General features: G+C 34.2%; 2 protein-coding genes across 4 annotated transcripts; one reads left to right on the top strand and one right to left on the bottom strand.

Moving 5' to 3' along the window:
- The first annotated feature begins 232 nt into the window (after window positions 1-232).
- LOC123549578 (divergent protein kinase domain 1C-like) lies at window positions 233-14045 on the top strand. Its single transcript, XM_053545224.1, has 4 exons — window positions 233-480; window positions 4337-4514; window positions 5692-6567; window positions 7454-14045. Exons 2-4 carry the CDS (start codon window positions 4353-4355, stop codon window positions 7673-7675), a joined length of 1260 nt encoding a protein of 419 aa, XP_053401199.1. The 5' UTR covers window positions 233-480; window positions 4337-4352; the 3' UTR covers window positions 7676-14045.
- Window positions 14046-15914: 1869 nt separating this feature from the next.
- LOC123549571 (kelch-like protein 9) lies at window positions 15915-26960 on the bottom strand. Of its 3 annotated transcripts, none has more exons than XM_045337754.2 (4): window positions 26860-26960; window positions 25519-25668; window positions 24050-24265; window positions 15915-22993 (listed from the first exon to the last, which is right to left on the bottom strand). In XM_045337754.2, the coding sequence occupies exons 2-4, from the start codon at window positions 25625-25627 to the stop codon at window positions 21567-21569; spliced, it is 1752 nt and encodes a 583-aa protein (XP_045193689.2). In that variant the 5' UTR covers window positions 25628-25668; window positions 26860-26960; the 3' UTR covers window positions 15915-21566. The 3 variants fall into 3 exon arrangements, with proteins under 3 accessions (XP_045193689.2, XP_045193690.2, XP_045193692.2); XM_045337755.2 differs by having other exon boundaries at window positions 26856-26955; XM_045337757.2 differs by lacking the exon at window positions 26860-26960 and adding an exon at window positions 26799-26816.
- Window positions 26961-27071: the final 111 nt, after the last annotated feature.

Below are 27071 nucleotides of genomic sequence, written 5' to 3'. Positions count from 1 at the left end.
CTTTTAGTTTTTCTAAAGTAGCGATCTAGTTCTTTATGGGAATATAAGTCTCTGAAAATCTGATATGCTAGAAAATGTCGAAACACCGGTATGAAGTGAGTGGATTTTATATGAAATAAAGAACAGCTGGATTTAGTGGTGTTCAGCCTAAAGGGAATACTATGTAGTGTAGTGTGACCTAATAAAGACCAACTATTTAGTGTGTTCTAACCTTTATATTCACATGGGAGGTAACTCTTACCAAATTGAAACCAGGAAGTGAATGTCTGCAATAAATAAAGATTGATGACGAGCAATCAAAAGCAAACCGTGTGTTTTAAGCGATGATAGAGCGAAGAAGAAATACAGTAAAATCAATATGTGATAAGGAGCGCTAGCTAAGATTACTGTCATGGGCGGAAAGCACTGCAGTCATCTTCGTAAGGCTAAGATAGTTCACAAAGAAAAACAATTGAAGAACAGATAAAACCTTTGAGAAAGGTAATAAATGAGAATAATTACTAATTTACTATATACAGTAGCTGGCTGTATTTTAGAAAACATTTGGAAGTCGAGCTGTAGGAGTGCTTTCTTAAGGTGTAAATCATCCATATACATATGACTCTTATCCCAATGTTTAACAAATGGCAGTGACTAGGGTTACGGTACCGTAATCCTAGCCTCCGATTCTAGGATTACGGAAGTTCCGTATTTCTAGACAACCCTATGAGAATAGGCTAGGATTACGGAAGTATTTAAGAGGAATCGTATATATATGTAAGGACATGCATAAATGATGTTGTTAACTTAATTGTTTCACTTAAAATAGCGATTTTTCATGTCTGTCATATATGGGTTAGTAAAAGAAGAAAGAGAAAAGAAAACAAAATAGAGAAAAACAATTAAAAATGAAAGAAAAAAATTGCATAATCATGACTATGAAATGATAATGTACTCTAAACAAAAACAAAATTACAACAATTTTTTTTTTTTTTTTAAAAAGAACGATTATTTTTTATGGAAATTGAAAAGTAAAAGAAATGGGCCAATTGAACTGAGGCACTCCTCATGATGTGGCCCGGATATAGTTGGACAATTATGTAAACATTGAAACATTACTATTTTCATTAAGAATATTTTAACTTTTCATAATCATTCATCAACAGCGCATAAATAACTGTCCACCTATATTTTACTAACCCAAAATGGCGGATCGATAACACGAAATAATATGGCAGACATGAAAAATCGCTATTTTAAGTGAAACAATTAAGTTAACAACATCATTTATGCATGTCCTAACATAATTATATATTTGATTCCTCTTAAATACTTCTGTGATCCTAGCCTATTCTCATAGGGTTGTCTAGAAATACGGAACTTCCGTAATCCTAGAATCAGAGGCTAGGATTACGGTACCGTAACCCTAGCCACTGCCTTAACAAATAGTCAAGGCCTTCAAGTGATTTATCGTGTAATTTACCAACAGTCAGAGTTCAGATACTTGGAATTGAACCAGGAGGGCGTTAGCCCGAGCGTTTAAATTCTGAAGCATCTGAACGATGAGCTCTGGTAAACTAGACTATAAATGATTAAATCACAAGAAGACCATGATTGTTTTCATTCTGACATGCTTGTTGACATTGACATATATTTTAATAAATATTATGTTGGACTTCATTTACCCGAGGAGTAATGTATTTGACGTCGTGAGGCAATTTGATGTCATAATGCTTAAACTTACTGGTCCACGCGTCACCAGGTCCTGTTATTTATAACAGAATATATCCCCACACAACCTATTTTCAACCACCTAGGACTCTGTATGATAAAAATATTTACAAGCCAAATTTATCAGTTGTGATTGTTTCACTGTTTACAGCAGAGTCAGAACATGTTAGGAAGCTATTTGCCTCCAGTTTTGGTACTTAGAAAATTATATAAATTCCATTTATTTAGAAGTACTATGTTTTCATGAGGTTTTTCTTATTACTAAAAAACCTGCATCTTTCCTTGTCTACTACCTATTCTTGCTTAAGCCAATATCAGTATTTATATATCTTTTGCACTAAATGTTTATTGCTTAACACATGCTTACTGCTAGAATTGTGAAGCATATTATTATTAAATTATTTTGACAATACAATCTTGATGCCTGTCCTTGCAACATTTTTTTTCATTTTCTAAGCAATTTGAAATATTTGGAGTGTCAAAAGCTTAGCAATTATATAATACATTGTCATATGTGACAGCTATCAATGTAGCAGATGTGACACCCTGGTTCTCTTGAGTAATTGAGCACATGATATAGTTCTTTAGGTAATGCACTAACTTTTGGCTGCCACTTACTTTACCCTACCCCCTGTAATTTAGGCGCCAATTTAGGCAAGTGTACCTACAGTATATTGATCTGCCATGTTGGTTTTAGTGTTTGTTGCCAGACTTGAATTTTGGGTGTATTATGTTTGTCATGTTGTAATGAAACTACAGTAAAAGTTTAGTGCTGTTTCATTTTGCTGGAAGGAAAATACCACCTTTGGTCGAATTTAGGTTGTAAATTTTCAGCATGACTTCCTACTGATGGCTTTCAAAATCATCCTGCCAGGGATTCAATCAGTTAGAAACTTGAAATTTAAATGGTATGCTTTTATAGCACTTATGCTGATAGAAAGTGTTTGACAATAAACCAAAGATTTGGACTTGCATTTGTACAAAACTGCACAGAAAACTTGTTAAGCGGTTGAAAACTGGTTGTGCCGGGATATATACAGAGCTTGATTTCCTTCTTTAATTTTTTTAAATGGAAATCAAATTGAGTTATATTGTTAGAAAAGTCATTTTTGTTGGCAGTGGCTAGGTAGAAGGCTCTGTATATATACATGTCATATATTCCAAGGAACAGTACCAAACGGTATACAACAATAATAATAGGACAACCTGTTCGCTGTAGATTTATACATTAAACATATTAACAAAATAATAATTCCATTCTCAAGTGTACCATTTAAACACATCAGTGACGATCATGACACAGATCATTTGATGATAAAAATAACAAAATGTTAGCCAATAAAATATGAGTATGTAAATACGGCAAAAATAAACAGGTATTTAATCACATAATTATAGTAAATAATAACTCACAAGAAATGTTATTTAATTAACTAATATATTTATTATACAGTTTATTGAAGAGCCAGCTGCCCTTGACTCAGACAAATGTGTCATGTCCATACATGATATGGCTGATACCTGGCCGGTGCCATTTTAATTGGAGGATTGAACTTGTGTCCCTTGGTTTTGTAGTCAGATAGTGTTACCACAGCATTTGCTGTCATGTGTTTGCAATGCCCATTTGTGTGGTTTACAGAAAACCAGTGGTTTCTCAAGGCCATGTGCATGAAATAATATTAGGAGGGGCATTTGAGTATTTTTTCCATTTCAACTGGAAAATCACTATTTGATTTATATATTATAAACTTTATTTTAGTTTGATTAAATTCAACAGAAATGAAATAATATTTCAACTTATACAGGTATATGAGTAACAGTGTTTTAAAATTATTGTTGATACATTTAATGCAGCACTTAAGAAATAACTCAATACAGAGAATAATTATATACATGGATGAAATTATACATTTTAAAATAAATTTTCTTCAGTTGAAGGAATATTTACTGCAGTTGTTTACATTGAGAATGTGCTTATGTCAAATAAATGTCATCCTGCAAGAATATAGATAACTTGATGGTGTTCACAGCACTTGTTATATGATTATAGCCTATTGCAGCTACTGTGAAATCATTGATATTCATGGGAGACTAATTTTCATGGATTTCGTGGCTGAGTCAATTCACAAAATTTAATCCCAATGAAGAAGTAAAACTCCCATTCATTTTATGTTCAAAAGTTAAAATCCGTGAATTCATATCTCCACAAAATTGCTGTTTTGACCAAAACCATGAAATTTTATGCCCATGAAATTAAATGATATTACAGCTATGTACATTGTATCATAATTCAAGTAAATTGTTTTTATGCTGTTAATTAGATAGAACATGCCCAGAGCAGATCAATATGTTAAAAGTGCTTATTATAAATCAATGCTTTGTGTAAAAACATACATTGGTTTAAAAAAAGTTACATTTATCATGTAAAGTCAGTTTTAACTGCAGCTATTTTAATATTTTGATACATTAATTTGCAACAGAATGAGGCAATAGTAAAGGAATATGTCATGAGATAGAGCTGCAGACATTTTATACATTATTTACACAACAGATATTAAAAACCAGAAAGGTCTTTTTAATGAAAATCAAATGTTATCTAGAAAATGTATTTTTATGTTATTTTCAGTCCGAAGAAGTAAAAGATGGCGTTACTTCGCTGGATGAGAAGACGAGCAAAATGTTGTTGTATGACATGTTGTGGAGTGTTTGTATTTATAATAGCTTCACTTGCCTTATTTGGTCGATACCTTTACAAGAAAGAGCACTGTACTGATGTTGAATCTAAACAGATAATAGAAGGCTTGGTATGTTAGTTTCTTTTATTACATGACTTCTTACATTAATTATCAGTCCATAGTTTGTGCTATATGATTGGTCTATATTCAACACATTTTTACTTGGCTTATATAAGTTAAAAAATTATGCATTGCCAAATAAAACAACGAAAACCTAACTTTTGGCTTTCAGGCCTGGATGGAGTAACCATCAAGCCATTTATGGTAGTAAGTGTATATCTTTATATGAGCCGCACTGTGAGAAACCAACATAGTGCGTTTGTGACCAGCATGGATCCAGACCAGCCTGCGCATCAGCGCAGTCTGGTTAGGATCCGTGCTGTTCACTTTCAAAGGCTATTGCAATTAGAGAAACTGTTAGCGAACAGCATGGATCCTGACCAGACTGTGGGATCCTGACCAGACTGCGCAGATGCTCAGGCTGGTATGGATCCATGCTGGTCGCAAACACACTATGTTTGTTTTCTCATGACACAGCTCATATGTACTAAATATACATGTACACAGAAAATGAAAACTAAACTTTTCCATAAAATTATTAAGAATATGACAGGCAAGTTTATTCTGTACCTCGGCAGCATTTCAAAAATAATTCTTATTAATGTTGATTTTCTGGTAAGACCATCCTTTACTTATACTGGATATTTATTTAATGTATTGGCAACTGAAAAATGAAGACATTGAATTTAAATTGACCAAGGTAACATGTTTAGCTATTATGTAAATAAACTTAACTTCTGACCAATATTACCGGTACATAGTTGTCCACCTGTTTTAATGCCTGTCCTATATAGCTATATACACTACATGAATAACTGTATATTACCAGTAATTCATTTCCATAGCCTTTAAGTGTCAAATATTTTAGTACAAAATCTGCCTTCCCTTACCAGAATTACAGGCATCATTAATATTTAAGACAGACTAATTTTTGTGGATTTCAGAGTTGAATCAATACATGGAAATTAAATACCAATATTCACTAAGCCATTTTAGCTGAAACCACCAACTTCCATTCCCCTGAAATTAAATAATTTCATGGTAAATGCTTGAAGCCAGGGAGGTTAAAAGTGTTTGTATGTATGGAAGAACTGCTTAAAAAATGACTCCTGGTGCATAGCTTTGAGATCATAACATGGGTGGTAAGAAATGGAAATAAATACAAGTACATTGTTTTATATTTCAGTGTGACCTGTACAGCCAGGGAGAAGTGACAGGCTCTTTATGCAGTGCTTTATGTGAATCTAGGGACCTTCATTATCAAACATGTACAAATTACAGAAAGGGGAAAAAAGTTCTATTTCTAACCTGTGACTCGTGCATACCAGGAAAAACGTCTGTCTCAGTTGTGCTGAAAATGAAGACGGATCTATCAGAAAGAGATCAGTTAGATATGAGCCATCTAGAGTTGGATACAGAACAGCGACAGAAGGATTATGTCAGGGAAGTTGAGTTTTTAGTAAAAAATTCCTTTATGTTTTTACGTCATAAGGATATGTCGAAACATAAAGATATTCTATCATTTGCGTGGGGTTGGAATTTTCATGAATATTTGAAAAATAGTAACAATAGACAGAAAGCTGTTGTTGTTGCATCCTCTAGTCTCTGGTCACTGACAGAACAGCAGGAATATTTGATGTCCCGAGACCTGTATAACTATTCGTTCATTCCAAGGATTTATGGTACATGTGGACCTGCATATGTTGTTGAAAACACACAAACTTTGGGCAATTATGAGTTTGAAATGTTCAAAGGTTGGCCTCATTCTTGGAAAGAAAGAGCTGCTATAGCCTTGAAATTGATTCATCTCATTAAAGATTTGGATAATCTTGGCCAAAAGCTTCATCTCTGTGATATAAAACCTGACAATTTTGGTTTGAGAGACAATGGGGAGGTAACTCTGATAGATACAGACTGTGCCATGTTTGAGAGGAATTTACTAGAACAGTTCAATCACACAAACTGTACAAAGCATGATGACTGTGACTTCTTTGACTGTCGGGGATTTTGTGATACTAAAACCAAACAGTGTTTATTAGAGAGGACCAATAATAATATGCAGGTAATTTGAATTTATTTTGGTTATGTATATCTTTTAATATCTTTTAATTTATGCAAGGTTTAATCAGCTTCATAGGACATTGTATTTTTGATCTGCCTATTAACCGTAATGTTGTCTGGATTTAAAGCAGGTGGTAAATTGCTGCAAGAAATTTACAACATCCGTCCTGGAACAGGTGAAACATGAAGTGAAAAATCATCATGTGGAAAAAAACTGCTTCAGCAGTAGATTAACCTACGTCCAGATTGTTATAGACGTTAAAACGTTTTCATTTTCAGCTATTTAGGAGGAACAATGGCAAGCAGTTCATATATAAATCAGCCATTTTATTAACATAATGATTAGGAGACAGTCAGAAGTGCAGCATTTAGAGGGTTTACCAGTTCAAAGTGTTTAGCCTTAGTATCTTAGCAGGCAGTATGGTTAGGTGTAAACAAAAAAATTGTTTGTTTCCGGTATCCCGACCTACCCTAAAAATTTGCCGCGACCCTAAATGTTTTATGGTGTTGGAAGAAAAAAATCGATTTTTTTGCTATTTTTATACTTTTCTAAAAATAGTTACTCTTTCTTCATTGTAAAAAAAAATCCAAAACAAAAAAATACCTACCTACCTATCCTATTTTTTTTTGGGCGTGTTACCGGAAACAAAATTTCTTTTTACGTCTTACATTAAACAGAAGGCCAATTAATCAACTGTTTTTTTTTAAAGTAGAAGTAATTTGGACTGCAGTCTTTGCATAACTTGATCAAGGCATAAATTCTTACAAGTTGGAAATAAACAAGGTAGTTATTTTATGTGATGTAGTTGAGTTTTAAAGAACTTCGCATAATATATCAGTGAAAATATGAGTTGGGTATAAAGAGAAATCGTTTGTCTTCTTTCCAGTCTTTATGCGAGGATGTATTTGTGGGATATTTTCCGAAAATGCCAACTGGTTTACTCAGGGACCCACCAGGTGCTATCAAGGTGGAACTGTTTAAACTTCTTCAGGAGTGCTCGAACCCGGTGGTGGAGACAGAACGTCACAATGCACGGCAACATGCACAACCAAACACAGTGAAAAAACTACAAGAACTACTTCTGCGAAGTATTGTTGACTTATCTTAACCTTTAGCCTGCTAAATTTCTAAAATGAACTGATCCATTATTCAATTTGGGCAATACCATTTATTATTTGAAGGGGTGTTCACTGAAAATTTACTGACTGAATAGCGAACAGTGCAGACCATAATCAGCCTGCACAGATGTGCAGGTTGATCTTCGTTTGCACTGGTCGCAAAGGCAGAATCTGACATTAAAATGTTTTAACTACTTTTACTTTTGCTTGATTTTTCTTTTCATATAAACTATTTTTTGCATTTATATATTTTTAATCCTAGATATTTCTTGAGGAATTATAGAATATGTTGAAATATGTTTGTATATGTTGTATAAAATGTTGACATTCCTTAACACAAAGTGATATCATATAAGTGTAAAGTGGAATATGTCTGGTTGAGACATAAGACCAGTACCTTAAAGTATTATTAGAGTATGTAACATTTGTCTGTACGATACTGTGATATATTTGGATGAGTACCCATTTGCAAAAAAGTATATGAACATGAGCTGGTAGGCATGTCCAATATGTTTGCTGGATGGATGCAAGTTCAAATATAACACATACTGTACAGAAAAATTAAAAATAATCTTTTTATTGTATGCCTATTTTTCTTTATAAATTTGTAGACGTACATGATCTCATCTATATTCCAGGTGATCAAAACATTATGTAACATGTAATGAAAACTTATAAAAAAGAAGAGTACATCAAAACTTATTAAAAAGAAAAGTACTTAAAATTGTTTATTGACAACGAATTTCATGTCCATATTTTATCAGTCAACAGCGTTTATTGTTTTGTTAACATGGGATTTTGTAAAAAAAAGTTGCATCATCCAATACGGAAATATGGTGGTTGGTCACATGGTACAAATGCAAATAACTGATTGAAAGAGAAGAAAGAAGGACAGAAAAAAATCATGTACATCATGTTTTTTACTTTTTGCAGCTATAAAACTTGCATTTTGATAATTTTGTTAGTTCTATACATATTGTGTAAAATAAGTGTAAACATCCTTGTAAGTATGTTAATAGGTTGAAATTGAGTAAAGAAAGATATTGCAATATGCAGACTAATCAGTAGGCTAGTGTTTATGCTTTACAAGTGACAATTTTTATGTTTTTGAAGATACTCTGTAAGAATATCATTTTAACTTTTAGAAGTCAGAGAAAATGATCTGTTAGGACTACAGCTGTGATGAACTGTTTAACCTGATGGAAATATTACCTCAGTTTTAGGCTGAGGTGGATGTAATTAGACAAATGATGTACATTTCTTATGTCGAGGTCTAACTCCAGCATGATTAAACTGAGATTGGTGATCTCTCTTAAGAAAGCAACCTTGCCATTGGTCAGTGTCAAAGGTTGTGCTCACAAACAGCCAATCAGATGCTGCCATTTTTTTTTTTGAGATTTCCAAACTGCTTTAAAATGCGGCACCTTGGTTATGTAATTGATCTAATTATTACAGTTCTGTGTTGTATTTATAGGAATTCTAGATGTGGTAGAACCCGATATTTTTTAAAAGAAAAATGAATTGTACAGACGAACATTACAGAATATTTTTTATATAAATTATTATATTTATATCATGATCTGAACATAATATTATTTTGTAGATCTGAATTTTAGCTGCTTTCTGAAAGTGTGTGACAATGTTAAGGTGTGTGTTTACCTTAGTTATAATTTGACATTAAATTCTCGGATATGAGGACCAGCTTTTTACCAAGTTTTTAAAGTTTATGTTGTATAGATGAAATGCAGTTACATTTTAAGTCTTTTTTTCTTTTAAAGGGACCATTACTTATATCAGAGTTTTATGTAGGGCTGTTAGTGATAGAAATATATATTATAAGAATCTATCCCTGGTTGAAGGTGCGCATTGAAATATCTTACTCAAGGCTCTGCCGAGTTACCACAAAAAAGTTACCTGAGATCCAGATATTTCTATCCGCACCTTCAACCAATGTTGGATTCTTTTTCTTGCATACCGTATTCTTCAAATATTAGAAGAAATGTAATAAAGCGAATGCTTTTCTTTCAAGCACTATTTTATTATTAATTGTAGCGTATGAATTTGCGCATTCATTCATAAACTACAACACATGAGTCATCTTACACCCCGGGGAGTAATTGGAGTTTTTCTATCACCGGCAAAAGCACAGGAAAATCCTGTCTGGCATGCAAGAATATTCAATTCTTATCTGGCATGGATTCATATAATGATTTGCATGTCCCTAGTATTCAAGTTGATAGTTTGATTTCATGGGGAGTGATTTAACACGAGTTTTGAGCTATTGATTTTGTAAAGATTGGTGGACTAATTTAATGTACAATATCAGAGGTATAGGGACAATTTATTTAAATGGATCCATGCTAATTATTAAACATTTGAAAGAAGCAGAAAAAAGTTGTTTTATTAAACAAAACTTGCTAAAGAATGTCAAACAAAGAGAATGTATGAAAAAATTAACCGAAAGTTATTATCATTTCCAAGTTAGTTTGAGATCAGAATATGGTAAATAATGGTTACCAACAATGTAATGAAAAAAGTTATTCTTGAATTTTTCTGTCAATAACCATTGTAAGTAGTCTCTGTAAGTTTTTTTTCAAATGTTTGACATGCAATGATGCATCTTCCTGTAAAATATCCACTAAAAATATATGAGCCGCACCACGAGAAAACCAACATAGTGCGTTTGCGACCAGCATGGATCCAGACTAGCCTGCGCATCCGCGCAGTCTGGTTAGGATCCATGCTGTTTGCTAACGGTTTCTCTAATTGCAATAGGCTTTGAAAGTGAACAGCATGGATCCTGACCAGACTGCGCGGATGTGCAGGCTGGTCTGGATCCATGCTGGTCGCAAACGCACTATGTTGGTTTTCTCATGGCACGGCTCATATACATTTTCACAGCCTGTTGGCACTTGGAAACATTTATTTAGCATTTGATGTTTCTATGCCTCTCTTCAAAAAAGGGAATTTAGTGTTTTCTCTTGTTAGCAAGTCCCTCCATTCAAAGGTAGATCATTTAGTTTGTAATCAGTAACTGGAGAACCTTTGTACCTACCACAGTCATCCTATTTTGTAGGATGCCTGCCTGTTTTTAGAAGACAACTCCTACTGTTTTGTAGTTAATAGGTCAAGGTCATAGCGTTCTAGTGGCTAATCAACATCTAGAGAATGATTAGAGCTAAAGCCTTCTTACTTCACAGCATAATTGCCTGTGGTCAGTAGCTTCATATTGTTTTGGAGTTAATTATGTCAAAGGTCAAGGACACAGAGACTGGATCTGAATTACTGTCAAAGGTCAAGGACCTTGAGACTGAATCTGAATTTCATACCCATTGTTCACTCACAGGCCATCATGGGAGTAGTAAGTGTTTCACAAACAGATTTGTGTTTTATTAACCTTTACCCTGCTAAATTTCTATAATTGGCTGGTCCATCATTCAATTTGCAGGCTGATCTTGGTCTGCCCTTGTCGCAAAGGCAGTCACTCGCCGTCAGCAGGCTATTAAGATTTACACATCTACATGTCATTCCATTGGGTACTGCCTATCTATATATATATATATAAATACTTTTGTTTTGATATATGGATACAGACATTTACAATATCATTAATGAAAGTTGTTGTTGTTACGAAGTTTATGATTTTTTATTTTTGATCTTTTTGTCAAAATTGTAATAATTATTGAATGCAACTTTCATCATGCTGATTGTTTATGAAGAGATTCTGGTTTAGCAATACCTAGGTATGATTTATTTTGTACAATATAATTAATATTGGTGCTGGATTTTACTTTGTATCATGTTAGCTCTGTTTTGTGCAATTGTGGTAAAATGGGTGTAATTACATATGAATTAAGTTATTTTGCACATAAGGAAGAAATTATAGAGTTACATTAATATGTGTAAACTTATGGTTACAAGGGATGATTTAAGTATTTTGAAAATTTTAAAGTGTATATGTTGGATTTAATATTGATTATTTATTTACGTTTAAGGTCAAATAAATTTGTTTTTATACAAATTAGTTGTTATTTCAAAAACTTTTGTCAATGATCCAAAAATAAGTTGGTATGTTATTAAGCGCTTGTGGGAATTGAGTAAAACTTCACACACTTGCTGACATGCAGTGCACATATAATTATATTCCATATCATTCTCTTTTTTTTTGCATTTTCACAAAATTATTATATTTTGGTAAGCATTGTTGTCTGATATAATCGTCAAGATTTTCTTTTACATCTTTTATGTGTTGTATTTTATAGTGGAGTTTCTTCTTTAAATAGATTTTTTTTGTTAAGTAAACATATTTTCCCCCAACGTATTTAGACATATACCCTGCAAAAGTGGATTGCTTGTATGCACCAGGTATTCCCATTTTTGACTGGACATTAATTTTCCATCATTGCAAGTTATTACAATAAATCTGAATATATCTAACTGAGCATGATGTATAGGATAGGAAATGCCATTTTTAAAGGGACTGGCCTCTAGATTTATTTTTAGCCCACCATCATCAGATGGTGGGCTATTCAAATCACTCTGCGTCCGTGGTCCGACGTCCGTCCTTCCGTCCTTCCGTTAACAATTTCTCGTTATCGCATCTCCTCAGAAACTACAAGGGGGAATTTGACCAAACTTTGTCAGAATGATGTATTGGTACCCTAGTTGTGTCCCCCTGAAAATCAGACTGGTTCAACAATTCTTTAGTGAGTTATGGCCCTTTGTTTATTTCTATAATTTACATAGATTTATATAGGGAAAAACTTGAAAATCTTCTTGTCCAAAACCACAGAGCCTAGAGCTTTGATATTTGGTATGAAGCATCATCTAGTGGTCCTCTACCAAAATGATTCAAATTATTTCCCTGCAGTCTAATATGGCCCCGCCCCGGGGGTCACATGGTTTATATAGACTTATATAGGGAAAAACTTTGAAAAACCTCTTATTCAAAAACACAGGGCCTAGGGCTTTGATATTTTGTATGCAACATTATCTAGTGGTCTTCTACTAAGATTGTTCAAATTATTCCCCTAGGGTCAAATATGGCCCTGCCCCAGGGTCACATTGTTTACATAGACTTATATAGGGAAAAACTTTGAAAATCTTCTTGTCCAAACCACAAAGTCTAGGGCTTTGGCATTTGTAATGTAGCATCATCTAGTGGTTCTCTATCAAGTTTGTTCAAATCATCCCCTAGGGTCAATTATGGCCCACGCCCTGGGGGTCACATGGTTCATATAGACTTATATAGGGAAAAGCTTTTAAAATCTTCTTGTCAATAACCTACAACATTCAAGTTTGGACTACCTGTATGGTTTTGAGTGGCAAGATGAACCTTGACATGAGTTGACCTTGATTTTGACCTAGTGACCTACTTTCACATTTCTGTAGCTACAGCCTTCAAATTTGGACCACATGCATAGTTTTGTGCACTGAAAAAAACTTTGACCTTGATATTGACCTAGTGACCTATTTTCACATTTTTGAAGGTACAGGCTTCAAATTTGGACCACATGCATAGTTCTGTGTTCCGAAATAAAATTTGACCTTGATTTTGACCTAGTGACCTTCTTTCACATTTCTCAAGCTACAGCCTTCAAATTTGGACCACATGCATAGTTTTGTGTTCCGAAATGAAATTTGACCTTCATTTTGACCTAGTGACCTATTTTCACATTTCTCAAGCTACAGCCTTCAAATTTGGACCACATGCATAATTTTGTGTACCGAAACAAACATTGACCTTTATATTGACCTAGTGACCTACTTTCACATTATTGAAGGTACAGGCCTCAAATTTGGACCACATGCATAGTTCTTTGTTCCGAAATAAAATTTTACCTTGATTTTGACCTAGTGACCTACTTTCACATTTCTCAAGCTACAGGTTTGAATTTTGACCACATGCACAGTGTTTTGTACGGAAATGAAATTTGACCTTGAGCTAGTCAGTAAGTCTTAAAATTTGGAATTCTCAAAAATGGCACATTGGTGGGCGCCAAGATCACTCTGTGATCTCTTGTTTTTAGATGCTATATTTCTTAAGGCTTTAAAACTTAATTACTGACACACTACATGTTACGGAAACACATGAGAATTTGCTGTTTTCTACTTTTTACGATGAATATCAAAAAGCATTTGTAACGCTTTTACTCCAGGTAAACTGTCTTGGATTATAAATTTCTATTGGTTACGACGACGGGAAAATGTCTTTATTGCCGCTGCGGTCCGGGGTTCGATTCCCGATGCGGTCATCTTTTTTTCTTGATATGGAATTTTTAATACATTTTAGAAACAAAAACTCATATTCTAATGTTCATAATATGACCAAACTTCAATAAAGATTATTTTTTAGCCAAATCTGGAGGTCAGTGCCTTTAAATTACAATTAGAAAGTCAGCGGTTGTGTATGAACTCATCGTCAGGTCCCGGCCAAATCGCTATGTAACAGATACACCGGGACCCCGTTATAACGCTGTCATCGGGGTCCAAGGTTCGAGACCCGCGGATCTAGCGGGGTTAAATTTATAACGCGGGTTGATCGTATCAGCGGTAAATGCAATACCCCACCCATCGGTAATGTATTAGACATATTTTGGACGCTGTTTTATGTTAATAAGAGATAAGAATCGTATAAACGGGACATTTATTTACCTTAAATGCTACTGAAAATACATTAAAAGAATTATAACGCTGTGTCATCTTCTCATTTTGTCGTGATTCTAAAAGAAAGTTGAAATTGTTTATCCCGGAAGTAAACATGTATAACGCTGTGTGAGGAGTGCGCTGTCATGAGAATGACATATGGGGGTTTATGTAACTAAAAGAGAAAAAACGCGGACAGTCTTAAAAAAAATAATTTTGAATAGATCTACATGAAGAAAATCGATAAATAATACAGAAAATTGTTAAATCGCCGTCGTTAATATACGATATTAAAAAGGGAGAACATTCTCAATATGGCTTTCAGTGCGTCGAATCTTCGCAAATTCCGACGAACCGAGAATGATGATTATGAAAAACGGCTGGATTTTATTACAAAACTGGGCGATTTTTATTCACTCGAGTGTTAATGTCATCCACTTAATTGGTGCAAACTTAAACGGTTTGATAGTTGACTGACCGATCTTCCACGCTTGTTAATGCAAACAATTTAATTTTGACACGGTACTGATTGCCTAATTGTCACAGGTCTACATGTATTGAAACTTTAACAAAGGCGATACGCAAACAAGTAAGCTAGCAGACGATTATTGATTTTTGTCACAGTTGTCATGGAAAGGTGTTAATGTACACGTACATGTAGTTTTAACGCTGGTTATGATCAAATTAAATAACATCCGCGGATTTTTTTTTTTTTTTTTTTTTTTTTACCCTCTAAAATTTGGGAGCCAAGACGATACAGCGTTATAACGAATACCGCGGTATATCGAGAAGCGTTATAACGGGTTTCGAGTGTAGTTTGATAGCTCGAACTACTGATAACTGGAACAAATTTTGCCAGTCCTGTCGAGTTTGAGATAATGAAATTTTACTGTATGTAAGATATAAATAGTGATAGCAATCTGTCAGACTGCTTCTTCTCTTACCTGTTTCATTGATAAAACCCAACTTCTGCCTTGAACATATGTGAAACGGGAATGACAAGGACAAACCACCTGTCCTGGCTTAACAATAAATAATCCAACTCGACAGCATAATTATGAGCCGCGCCATGAGAAAACCAACATAGTGGGTTTGCGACCAGCATGGATCCATGCTGTTCGCTAACAGTTTCACCAATTCCAATAGGCTTTAAAAGCGAACAGCATCATGATCCTGACCAGACTGCGCTGATGCGCAGGTTGGTCTGGATCCATGCTGGTCACAAAGCCATTATGTTGGTTTTCTCATGGTGCGGCTCATATGTTCACATTATTCACACAGGGAAATGTATCAGAAATTCAGTAGAAGGAAATGAGGGTAAAAATATCACAAAACATAACATAGAAAACAGTGATAAAATATAACATGGTGTAGGACATGATGATATGGATAACAAAAAGGTTTAAGTTACAAGACACTGAACAAAAGGCTAGTATAAACAATGTGCACAAAGATGTCAAAAGGTTAGGGCAGAATAACTGGAAGATAACACATAATATTGTGAGCAATTATGTCAAAAACTTAAGGTCATCAAGGTAAATACAACAAAAGACAAAAACTCGGTAAAAGGATAAAAATACCATCTGAATTCACCAAAATTTTATTTTTTCAAAAACCAAAACAACCTGGAACAAGGGTTACAACAACAAGCTGCTGCAATCAAGAAAGTGTGTTTCAAAATAAAACAATTTATATTACGTGTACAAGGAAAGTACTACCGGTGTATAAATATCCATGTGAACAATAAAGTTTGCAATGTGCCAAGGTGGAATGTGCTTGACTAAAGGAATTTTTTCACATGCTTGGAAGTTTCTACAGGATGTAAATAAAAGGATGAAAAAATGAGCAACAATATATAATGTACTGAAATGACATCTTGAGAAATCTTTGTATTTTCAAGAAAATTAACTGTTGATAGTGTAGTACTACAAAGCTTCCTTTGGCTGAATTTTATTCAAGCCATTGAAAGCAGAAAAGCCATTGAATTTTTTTTTAAAACATACTGACAACTGACAGCTGAAACTTTGAGACACTAAGATTTTAAAGCAAATAGTTAACCCTTAGCCTGCTGGCGGCAGATGATTCTGCCTTTGCGACCAGTGCAGACCAAGATCAGCCTGCACATCCGTGCAGTCTGATCATGGTCTGCACTGTTTGCTATTCAGTCAGTACATTTTCATTGAAAACCCCTTTGAATAAAAAGTAGTACTGTCCAAACTGAAAGATGGACCAGTCCATTATAGAAATATAGCAGGGTAGGGGTTAATTGCAGGATGATCCTTACGGCTTAACATCAGGATAAGTTTACTGCAAGTTGAGAACACTTAAGTTGTGGCAAATTTAACAAAGAGATTGAAAATAAATATTAGCATTCGGTCAGAAACCACAAATTAAAAAGGTACTGCGAATAAGGTAAATGTATACCTGGTTAACAAGGCAAGACTTGGTCAGTTATGTAAAATTCAAAAAGTGATTTCTTTTTCAAAGTTCAATTTTTTTTTATCTCCAACTGCAGTACTTGATTATACATTTTGACAATATTTGCTACATTTGATCTTCATACAAGTTTAAAACATCTGAAGTAAAATCTATGTGTGCAAATCCCTGAATTCATACTGAAATATTTATTTAACAAGAGCACCGCCTTGCGGGTGCTGACGCTCATCTGATTTTTTTTTGTATAATAGAAATATTGTCCTACCCATGATTTTCTAAGTCTAAAAAGGGCCATCACTCTTGCAAAAAGCAGGATAGAGTTATGTTTCTTGACGTACAGTGTCCACTTATGATGGTGAAAAACTGTTGCAAGTTTTAAAGCAATAGCTTTGATAGTTTATGAGAAAAGCTGACTTAAACATAATATTCAACCAAGAAAATGATTTTTCTAAGTCCAAAAGGGGCAATAATTATTGCAGAAAGTAGGATGGAGTTATGTTGCTTGCTGTACAGGGTCAGCTTATGATGGTGAACAAGTGTTGAAAGTTTTAAAGCAATAGCTTTGATAGTTTAAGAGAAAAAGTTGACCTAAACATAAAACTTAACAAAGAAATCTGATATTTTCTAAGTCCAAAAGGGGCCATAAATCTTGCAAAAAGCAGGATGGAGTTATGTTTCTTGCTGTACAGGGTCAGCTTATGATGGTGAACAAGTGTTGCAAGTTTTAAAGGAATAGCTTTGATAGTTTAGGATAAAAGCTGACCTAAACATAAAACTTAACCAAGAAAACTGATTTTCTAAGTCCAAAAGGGGCAATAATTCTTGCAAAAAGCAAGATGGAGTTATGTTTCTTGATGTACAGGGTCAGCTTATGATGGTGAACAAGTATTCCAAGTTTCAAAGCAATAGCTTTGATAGTTTAGGAGAAAAGTTGACCTAAACATAAAACTTAACCAAGAAATCTGATATTTTCTAAGTACAAAAGGGGCCATAAATCTTGCAAAAAGCAAGATGGAGTTATGTTTCTTGCTACACAGGGTCAGCTTATGATGGTGAACAAGTATTCCAAGTTTTAAAGCAATAGCTTTGATAGTTTAGGAGAAAAGCTGACCTAAACATAAAACTTAACCAGGCAACGCCGACGCCGACGCCGACAACCGCTCAAGTGATGACAATAACTCATCATTTTTTTTCAAAAAATCAGATGAGCTAAAAATGAAATATTCATTTTTACCCTGTTCTATTTAGACACATTTATGCAATAAAATTTTTGCATTCACTTATTTTAAGGGCAGTAAGTCATATACAAATGTGTTAAATAAACAATAACAACAATTTCATCGGCAAGCCTCAATTTAGTATGAAATTTTATGTTGATATGCCTTCTTTTTCCCTGTAAATATGATTCTGAATATCTGCTGAATACATGAAAATGAAACAATATTTAAAAGGCAATACCGGTACAACATAGTTCACTCATCACTGCAAATGATTCAAAAACACAACATCTCTACCTACCCATATCATTTCATGTAAACGGAGGTGATCAAATTGGACCTATAGGATACAAGGCTGCCTTATTTGTTTCAAAACAAAACTTGAATAAAATGATTGATGGAGAAATGATAAAATGACCAAAACAATCAAAAGAAAAGAAAATGTTAACATGTTTTCTTACTGACTGTTCTAGTACAAGTTCAACCTTAATACATGAAATGGTAACTGAATCAGTGTAATTACTTTCTGTACAAACAGTATACTCTTGAATATTATAGCGCTAGAATTGAAGCATTATAACTAAACCAAAATATATGAAATTCTACAAAATTTTTGGTTAAAGACAGATACTCGTAAAACTGAATTTTTGTCATTTTCTTTTAAAATGCTAAAAACTCACAAGAAATCAAAGTTACAACATCAAAGAATAGTTCTACTTTGCTAAAGATGATATTCAAAACAAGTAAAACCAAAATCCACAACAGCTTAAACTGTAACTGCCATACATGCCATAATAAACTAAAATGTTCATTCTCACAGAATACTTGTTCTCGTGAAGCTTTTACAACAGAAAATAATCCATATTAAGATGTCTGTCTTCAAAGATATCCAACACTGACATTTCACTACAATATTTTTTATCTTTAGATATTTACTTTAAATGTAGAAATTCCTCATTAAATGTATTTAACTTTACTAAATATATAAAATAGTTGTGTATTTAGAGCCACATTTCATGCAATAATAGTCAATTGATAAAAAGCTTCCAGTTTTTAGTGGTAGTACGCATTTATACTGTGTTTAGCTGTTCAGTTTATAGTGTGTACTATCTTAAAACTTATGCATAGTATTGTTTATACACAAAAAATTGTTAACTTTATGCTTACATATGCTACATGTATTTACTGTTCATATTTTCAAATATAAAATTTGGGTGTAGTATACCTTTAACTTTACACAATTCATTGAGAACCAAGTTATGTGAGAACCAAACATTTCAATTTATGTAGCCACTTTATTTAAGCAAAATAAAAAGCCACGTCAAGAGTTGAAAATCAGTCAAACCAATCTGTCACTAAAACAAACCAAAGTCGTCAATAGTTCAAACACAATAAACCATGCAATGTGAGGACAATGGTGATCTGGGAGGAAGTTCCCTTGGTCAGTTCTAGGACAAAAATCCCTTGGTCAACCTGGTACGATGGTAAAGAAAAGCATTGAAGAACAAAACATACCTGTCATTTTTAAAAAAAAATCAAATAAATCAAAACACTGCATTGCAAATTAAAACAAAACTTTGAACTATAAATGTATAATGAGTACAATTTATTGCTGTGATGTATTATGCTATGTTTGTTAAAAATGGTTTGAGATCTTCAGCTTTTGAAGCACATCCCCTCTTAGTGATGATTCATCTACTTATCTACAATGAAAAAAGCCTGATATTCTACACTACAACACCCAAATTTCGTTTCATCTGCAATGCTTTGTACTAATTCTATAATTCTGAAATGGGTTACCTCGATGCCTATATTTTTTTTACGACTATCAAAATTCTAAAAGCTTACATCTAGACTTAGAAATACAAATCAATCTTAAAATTACAAAATATCTAAAAAAAAAAAAACCTAAACCCATATTGCTCACCAGAGTACCATTGATCTAAATAACAAGTTCAAACATCAGTATACCACTCAGTCTTATGCAGACAAGGCTCACGTATTTTAAAATCCAAAATACTAAGAAAAGACAAATTTTAGGTCAAGTTTGTCATCACAATAACTCAGCTTGTTTGAAAAAATAATGTATTTGCTTCAGAAAATTGAAGAAAACTTAAACAGCCTAAATCACAAATGTTGTGTGCTCTGCAAAAATTATTTAACTTCTATCAGTTTCATTAGGTACCATAATTATTCATTGTCAGTGACTTCTTCAAAATTCAATTGAAACTCATGACAGGAAGATTAGTGAGTTAAAAAACCCTGATAATTTGCCATTCTGTTAAACAAGCTTTTTTCCTAATTGGAGAACAAAACTTTTGAAAGAGACAGGCTTTCATAGACTGTGGATTTTTTAACGTTTTGAAATGTATCATTGTTTTTATCCAATACCTTACTCATTATTAAAACCCATTTATTCCTCTAACACTTTCCATAACAAAAATTAGAATCCTAGGAAATCATTCAAATGTAAGAGATCCAGCTTCTTGTAAAATGCCAAACTGAAATGGCACGACTTGTTTGCAACGAACTATAACTAAACACAATAGATGGGAAACAACTAAATAATTAACATGCTGAAGAAGTTGATACTACTACTGTAAATGGGATATTTTTCCCATTGTTTTCTTAGACAAACAGTCCTTTTTCCATATAACTTCTTTTTATAAAAAAATAAGCTTAAATTTTAATAGCACTTCTTTTGCTTTCTCCAGTTCAAAATACAGTTGAAACTCGATATCTCAAACTCGTTTATCTCAAAATTTCGGCTATCTCGAAGACATTTTCAAGTCTAGTCCCGAAAACACATGCACAAAATATCATTTTAAGTCGAATTTCTGTTATCACAAAGTAAAACGCTCGATGCCTTGGAATTTGAGATGCCTATTTGATTCATCAATTCTGTAACAGAAGTTTTGAGTGAATTTCTGCCTAACTTTGCAAAAAGCGAACTTAAAACATACCTCGGCCTAAACTCTAAAGATATCCTGATGGCAGTAGGATTTGTTAAAGATATTTTAATTAAGTCTACAAGATCCACTTGAAGCATAGGACACGAACAAACAAATCAGTAACAGACACTGTCTGACCAATCTAACAAGGTGATGAGGTAATAAAATGTGCAACACCTATCACATATGCTAGTCATTAAAGTCATTTTAATGCTCTAAGTATTTGTGAAAATTTTGCTTATTTTTCAATATTGAATTTTTTAGTTCTCCAGACTGATGAATATTATCTGTGATATGTCAATTTTTTAACCCTTACCATGCTGGACACGATTGGTTCTGCCTTTGCGACCAGTGTAGATCATGATCAGCCTGCACTGGTAAGTACCCCTTTTAACAGTTAATGGTACTGTCCAAATTGGAAGATAGACAAGTTCATTATAGAAATTTAGCATGTAAGGGTTAAACAGAAATCAACAAAAAAAAGCTGTTACAGAATATGAGAATCATTTGTAACATTAGACAACAGGTCTTATTTGTCTTACTTTGACTTTCTATTTATAAAGAAATCCTGCAATTTATCTAAGTGTGTCTGTAGCCATGTGCAAAACACTGGATTTCTCACTATTCCAAAGTCACAGATATTGCGGCAACGTTAACACACAACATGCACGGCCATGCAGCCTCGTTGCAAACTTTTCAATTATATCAAGCTCATCTTTGGCTGGGGTATATGACTGAACTAGGTCAGAGAAATAGTGCTCCCCATTTATACCACCAACAATGTAGATCTTGTCCTCTAGAACACAAGCACCTGCTTCACGTATGTTCAAAGTTTTCTGACACAGCGTCCACTGATCCTTGTCCGGTGTGTAGTACTCGATGGCAATAACTGGGACTGGAAAGCCGTAACTGTCTTCAATGTTGCCGCACATTGTGTAGATCCTGTTGTTTATGGTGACCATGTTGTGGTTCAGTCTAGCATGTGTCATCGGGGTACGTCTCTCCCATATATCCGTGACAGGATCGTATCGCTCAAGATCGTTACAACAGCCATCAAATTTCTGACCACCCGAGATGTAAAGTTTTCCATTGCAAACTGCCCCTGCATGACCATACACAGAATGATTCATGGATGATTTCACTTCCCACTCATTAGTAGCAATATCGAACACTTCAATGGTACACATGACTAAATTTTCATCTTGTCCCGCCACAGCATACAACTTTCCGTCTTGAGCCAGCAGAACAAAGTCTTTTCTTGCTTCGTTCATAGATGTCAGCTCATACCAAGTGTCGAATCGAGGATCATATCTGAAACACCTTGCTGTTGCAATTTCATTATTTTCATTGAAATCATATTTCCCGCCACAAGCATACATGAAGTTGTCCACAACCACAACTGCTGGATGATTTAGCTGTATCGTAGCATCGCGAAGAAAGCCATGTTGTTTATTAGCAAAGTTATAATATTCTAGATTCTCTTTATGACACATGACTAGACATTTCACATCTGCTCGAACCTGTGTCCTTCTTGTCTGCAACAATGGCTGTTTACTGACAACAATATGGTAGTCTTTTGCTTCCGTTAACAAATCATGACATTCTTTGTTGTCTCTCATAAGCGGAACTGTACTCACTTTTTCAACCAATTCCTCTCCAGAAAGCAGTGGCAGACGGACATTTTTCATTAGCTCAGCCACATACTGTTCCCGCTCTTTTTTCAACTTCATCCATCTCAGTACCAGCTCAAACAAATGAAACTCGGATGCAACCTGTAGTCCATTTTCTGCTAACAGTAGCGAAAGTTGTTTATGTGTCAATTTATGATACTGACCAGATTTTGCGACCAGTTCAAAATTTTCCAGCATGAAATCCTGTGCAACTCTATGTGTCGATGTCAATGAATACAGCTCAGATAAGTTCAAAATGTCAACACAGTTTTCAATAGTTATGGAAGACTCGATGTATCTACTACAGAGTTCAACAGCATCAGTAACTTGTAAATGTGTCGCCGCCGAGAGGACCTCCTCCACATTGTCAACCGTTAGCCCCATTATTCCTAAAGATAGAAAAAGCAAATAAATACACTGTTTAATTTTGTTTAAGGTAAAATAGTATCCGTTTCATTCATGTTCCATACTTCTGGGATTTCTGTACAATTATGTAACGTCTTATGCATAAAAACTGCAACCATAGTTTAGCTAATAAATTTACATGACACAACCAGATTTGCATGATGAAGTAACTAGTGCTGTGAAAACTATCAGAATCTGAGGGGTTCACTTTCAAGCCTCTCTTTGGTTATGACAATGCATAAATTCCAAAGATATCAGAATGAACTTTTTTCCAGAAGACAAACACATGTGTCATTAAAATAAACCTTTTAGAATCATTCTTTATATTAAAGCTAAAATTTATTAGTAGAAAGTTAATATACAAGAGCACTGCCTTGCAGGTGCAGATGCTTATCTGATTTTTTTGTCTCTGTATAACAGAAATATTGTCATACCCATGATTTCCTAAGTCCAAAAGGGGCCATAATTCTTGCAAAAAAGCAATGTAGAGTTAAGAGACTTGCTGTGCAGAGTCACCTTTTAATGGCGAATAACTGCTCCAAGTTGTAAAGCATTAGCTTTGACTGTTAAGGAGAAAAGTTGACCTAAACACAAAACTTAACCAAGTAATCTGATATTTTCTAAGTCCAAAAGGGGGCATAATTCTTGCAAAAAGCAGGATGGAGTTATGTTTCCTGCTGTCAGAGTTCGCTTTTGATGGTGAACAAGTGTTGCAAGTTTAAAAGCAATAGCTTTGATAGTTTAGGAGAAAAGTTGACCTAAACATAAAACTTAACCAAGAAATCTGATATTTTCTACGTCCAAAAGGGGCCATAATTCTTGCAAAAAGCAGGATGGAGTTATGTTTCTTGCTGTACAGAGTCAGCTATTGATAGTGAACAAGTGTTGTAAGTTTTAAAGCAATAGCTTTGATAGTTTAGGAGAAAAGCTGACCTAAACATAACTTTAAACCAGGCAATGCCAACGCCGATCAAGTGATGACAATAACTCATCATTTTTTTTTTTTTAAATCAGATCAGCTAATAAGGAAGATAGCTTACCTGTATATGCAAAATCCACAACCACTTTCAGTCCATTAGCAGAGACACCTTTCAGGTCAACCTTGCCCTCCCTGCTCTCCCTCATCTCACCAGTGAGCATGACCTTAAAGTAGTCACTGCATGACGCCATGACAACACGATGAACTTTAAACTCATGACCCTCGGCAACCAACACATAGTCACAGAATGTCTCCTGTTTATGAAATTCTTGCAAACCTGTAACATTAAGCCATGTTTTCAAACTTCTTAGTAATTCCACAGTGAACAACAGAGTTTTAAAACAAGATTTTACCAGTTTAAACAGTGACATAGAGAGCTTAATAGAATTTAGCATTAAAAATCAGTCTCATTTCAGCAACACCTGCACAAGTAAAAACCAACATAGTGTGTTTGCGACCAGCATGGATCCAGACCAGCCTGCGCATCTGCGCAGTCTGGTCAGGATCCATGCTGTTTGCTACCTGTTTCTCTGATTGCTACAAGCTTTGAAAGCGAACAGCATGGTTCCTTACCAGAGTGCGCGGATGCGCAGGCTGGTCTGGATCCATGCTGGTCACAAACGCACTATGTTGGTTTTCTCAATGCGCGGCTCGTATAAATTTTGAAGATATTTTTAACAAACAAAATGACTTGTTAAATAGAGTAAAATAAGCATCAGAACTGTAATGTTTTATTGACTGTTACCAACTTTTGTTACGTGTATTATAAATCTCACCCCCAAAATAATATTTATCTAATAGTCACAGGCAATCACCCTATTAGGTACGACCAATGTAAAATTGTCTGTGGTTATTGATCAGAAAATTATTGGTCTTTAAAACTATGGAAATAAGACACTCCAAAAATGTTTGCAAATTTGAGAGTGTAATGTGCCCTAGTTCCCACAATCTTCATCCATCAAAAAAAAAAAAAAAAACACAAGCAACTACACTTTATGGTGATAAAATGGGTGAAGTTTCATTGGAATCCCATAAAAACTGTGGATCTGAAGTAGTTTGCTCTACAAATGTTTTGGGAAAACGGAGCCTTGCATGATGTGAGATGCTAGAACAGCTATTGTTTCATACATCAATAAAAAAAAAAATTTCATCAAAGTTATACATTGTATTTCCCATAATACAAAACATCATGATATTGTACACCTGTTAAGCCTATAAATACCATACCATTAAATATTTTTCATCAATTGAGAATCATTTATAATAACCTTCATTTGATGATAAAAGTACAGCCTCGAAAATGCCAAGTATTTATTTTCAGACTTCCAGGGGAATTTCAGGTTAAAAAAAAAGAGAGGGAAAACATATTTCAGAGAAAACATATTTCGGAGAAGGATGGTACATTTACCAATATTGAGCACAAAAAAATGCCAAATGACTGCGCTGAAAATGTACTGGTAAATCATGTTAAATGTGATACGTTACTTTTAAAAAAATCTTTTGTGATTTATTTCTTTAAGAAACTTTTACCTCTAAGAAGTTTGAATGAATGGTTCTTTGCAATGAGTGCTGTTGCTGAGCTGGGTCCCGGCTGGGAAACTTCCCTTGAGGACTGTCGTTTTCTTGGCGACAGCGGCATTTCTAAGGACACATTATTACCTTCTCTATCATAATTTTGTACTGAAAATAGACAAAACAAGTGAATGAAGTATTCCCATACAATACAAGGTACTCTAATGAAAGGTAACTAATTTTCTCTACTGCAGTACAACATAATGATCTAATATCTGTCAATGATGAATAAACAATATTGTACTGTATATACAATATGTTATAACACGAAGTTTTGATCAATATTTATATGTATAAAAATCTACTGTTATTGGTTGCTTATAACATCTGTATAAAATATCAAAAAGTATCAATTTAAGAAAATCACCCAGCACTGAACACTATTTGGGATATCAGCCGTGACCACAAATAAAAAATCTGGATCACTGGCACTTTAATCCAACCTACTAACCACCGACTCCTTTTTCAATCTTGAGATTTAAGCAAAACGATTATCATCAGGTCTTTGGATGGCAATATCACTGCAACTGAGGAGGTCAGACACACAGCCAGTTAAAAGGTATCGCCAGTGGCTTCTTAGATATTACAGCTGCAACTTGTGGGACTACTTGATGGCCATAAACTCTGCTACTGATACATAATGCTACTAAATTATTCTTCCCTGATGGCATCTATGTTTATAATCGGCTCCTGGTTCATGTTTTCACCACTCAGACGCTGGGTGTCTTTAAGTAAGGGCAAATTAGCCTAAGCGACACTAGAGGCATTTGATCTAAGGCATTTCTCTTGTTCTGTTTATGATTTGATATTTCAGACTGAAATTTGTATATTGCCAAACCACACTGCACTTTGTTGGACCATTTCAAGGTAGCCCAACTAATCATGCACAAAGGACTCTTTGATATATATATATAGAGACTATAATGCAGATATACAGTCTGTGAAAGTCGAAGTCTAATTAAGCTTGCAGTCGAAAAACTGAGACTAGATTCTAGTTTCAAGGGTATTTAATATATGAAGGTCCCATTCTTATCTGTATACTGTTTGAGGATAAACAATACTTGGCTAGAATAACAATGAATTTTGATGGTCCTTGGGTCTCTGCCTAATTTGCCAATGCATGTGGATGAATGATGTGAGCAGGAGAAACTCTGTGAAAACTTTACACATGCAACACAGTACCTGCAATGATTTACCTATTAACATCCAGTAATGTACACTATTCAGTATTATTTTACCTGTAAAAGAAATTCCAAATATTTAAATAAAAAAAATATCAAATCATTTATCTATACCTACACCCACTCAATCGATCAGAGGAGAAAAATATTTGATCTATTTGGCCTTGACCATTTTTGTCATGTTTACATCTTGGAATAAGATGTACCACTTCAGTATGAGGTAACGCAGGATAAGTTTTCACATTTTCTCAAGAGAAATTCTACTTACTATGCAAATATGATTATAAACAGAAGTTGTATAAATCAAATTGTCACCAATCCTGTCACTCA

Source organism: Mercenaria mercenaria, chromosome 6 (genome assembly GCF_021730395.1).
Source record: "Mercenaria mercenaria strain notata chromosome 6, MADL_Memer_1, whole genome shotgun sequence".
NCBI classification, from domain to species: Eukaryota; Metazoa; Mollusca; class Bivalvia; order Venerida; family Veneridae; genus Mercenaria; species Mercenaria mercenaria.
Note: the sequence above shows the minus strand (reverse complement) of the source record. Positions and strands in the feature narration are given on the sequence as shown.

Coding starts and splice junctions, on each gene's coding strand:
- LOC123549578 (XM_053545224.1), top strand. CDS start 4,353: ATGGCGTTACTTCGCTGGATGAGAAGACGAGCAAAATGTTGTTGTATG. Junction 4,515..5,691: donor AACAGATAATAGAAGGCTTG/GTATGTTAGTTT, acceptor TTTATATTTCAG/TGTGACCTGTACAGCCAGGG. Junction 6,568..7,453: donor GGACCAATAATAATATGCAG/GTAATTTGAATT, acceptor TCTTCTTTCCAG/TCTTTATGCGAGGATGTATT.
- LOC123549571 (XM_045337754.2), bottom strand. CDS start 25,627: ATGCCGCTGTCGCCAAGAAAACGACAGTCCTCAAGGGAAGTTTCCCAG. Junction 24,266..25,518: donor TTCATTCAAACTTCTTAGAG/GTAAAAGTTTCT, acceptor TTAATGTTACAG/GTTTGCAAGAATTTCATAAA. Junction 22,994..24,049: donor TGTGGATTTTGCATATACAG/GTAAGCTATCTT, acceptor TTCTATCTTTAG/GAATAATGGGGCTAACGGTT.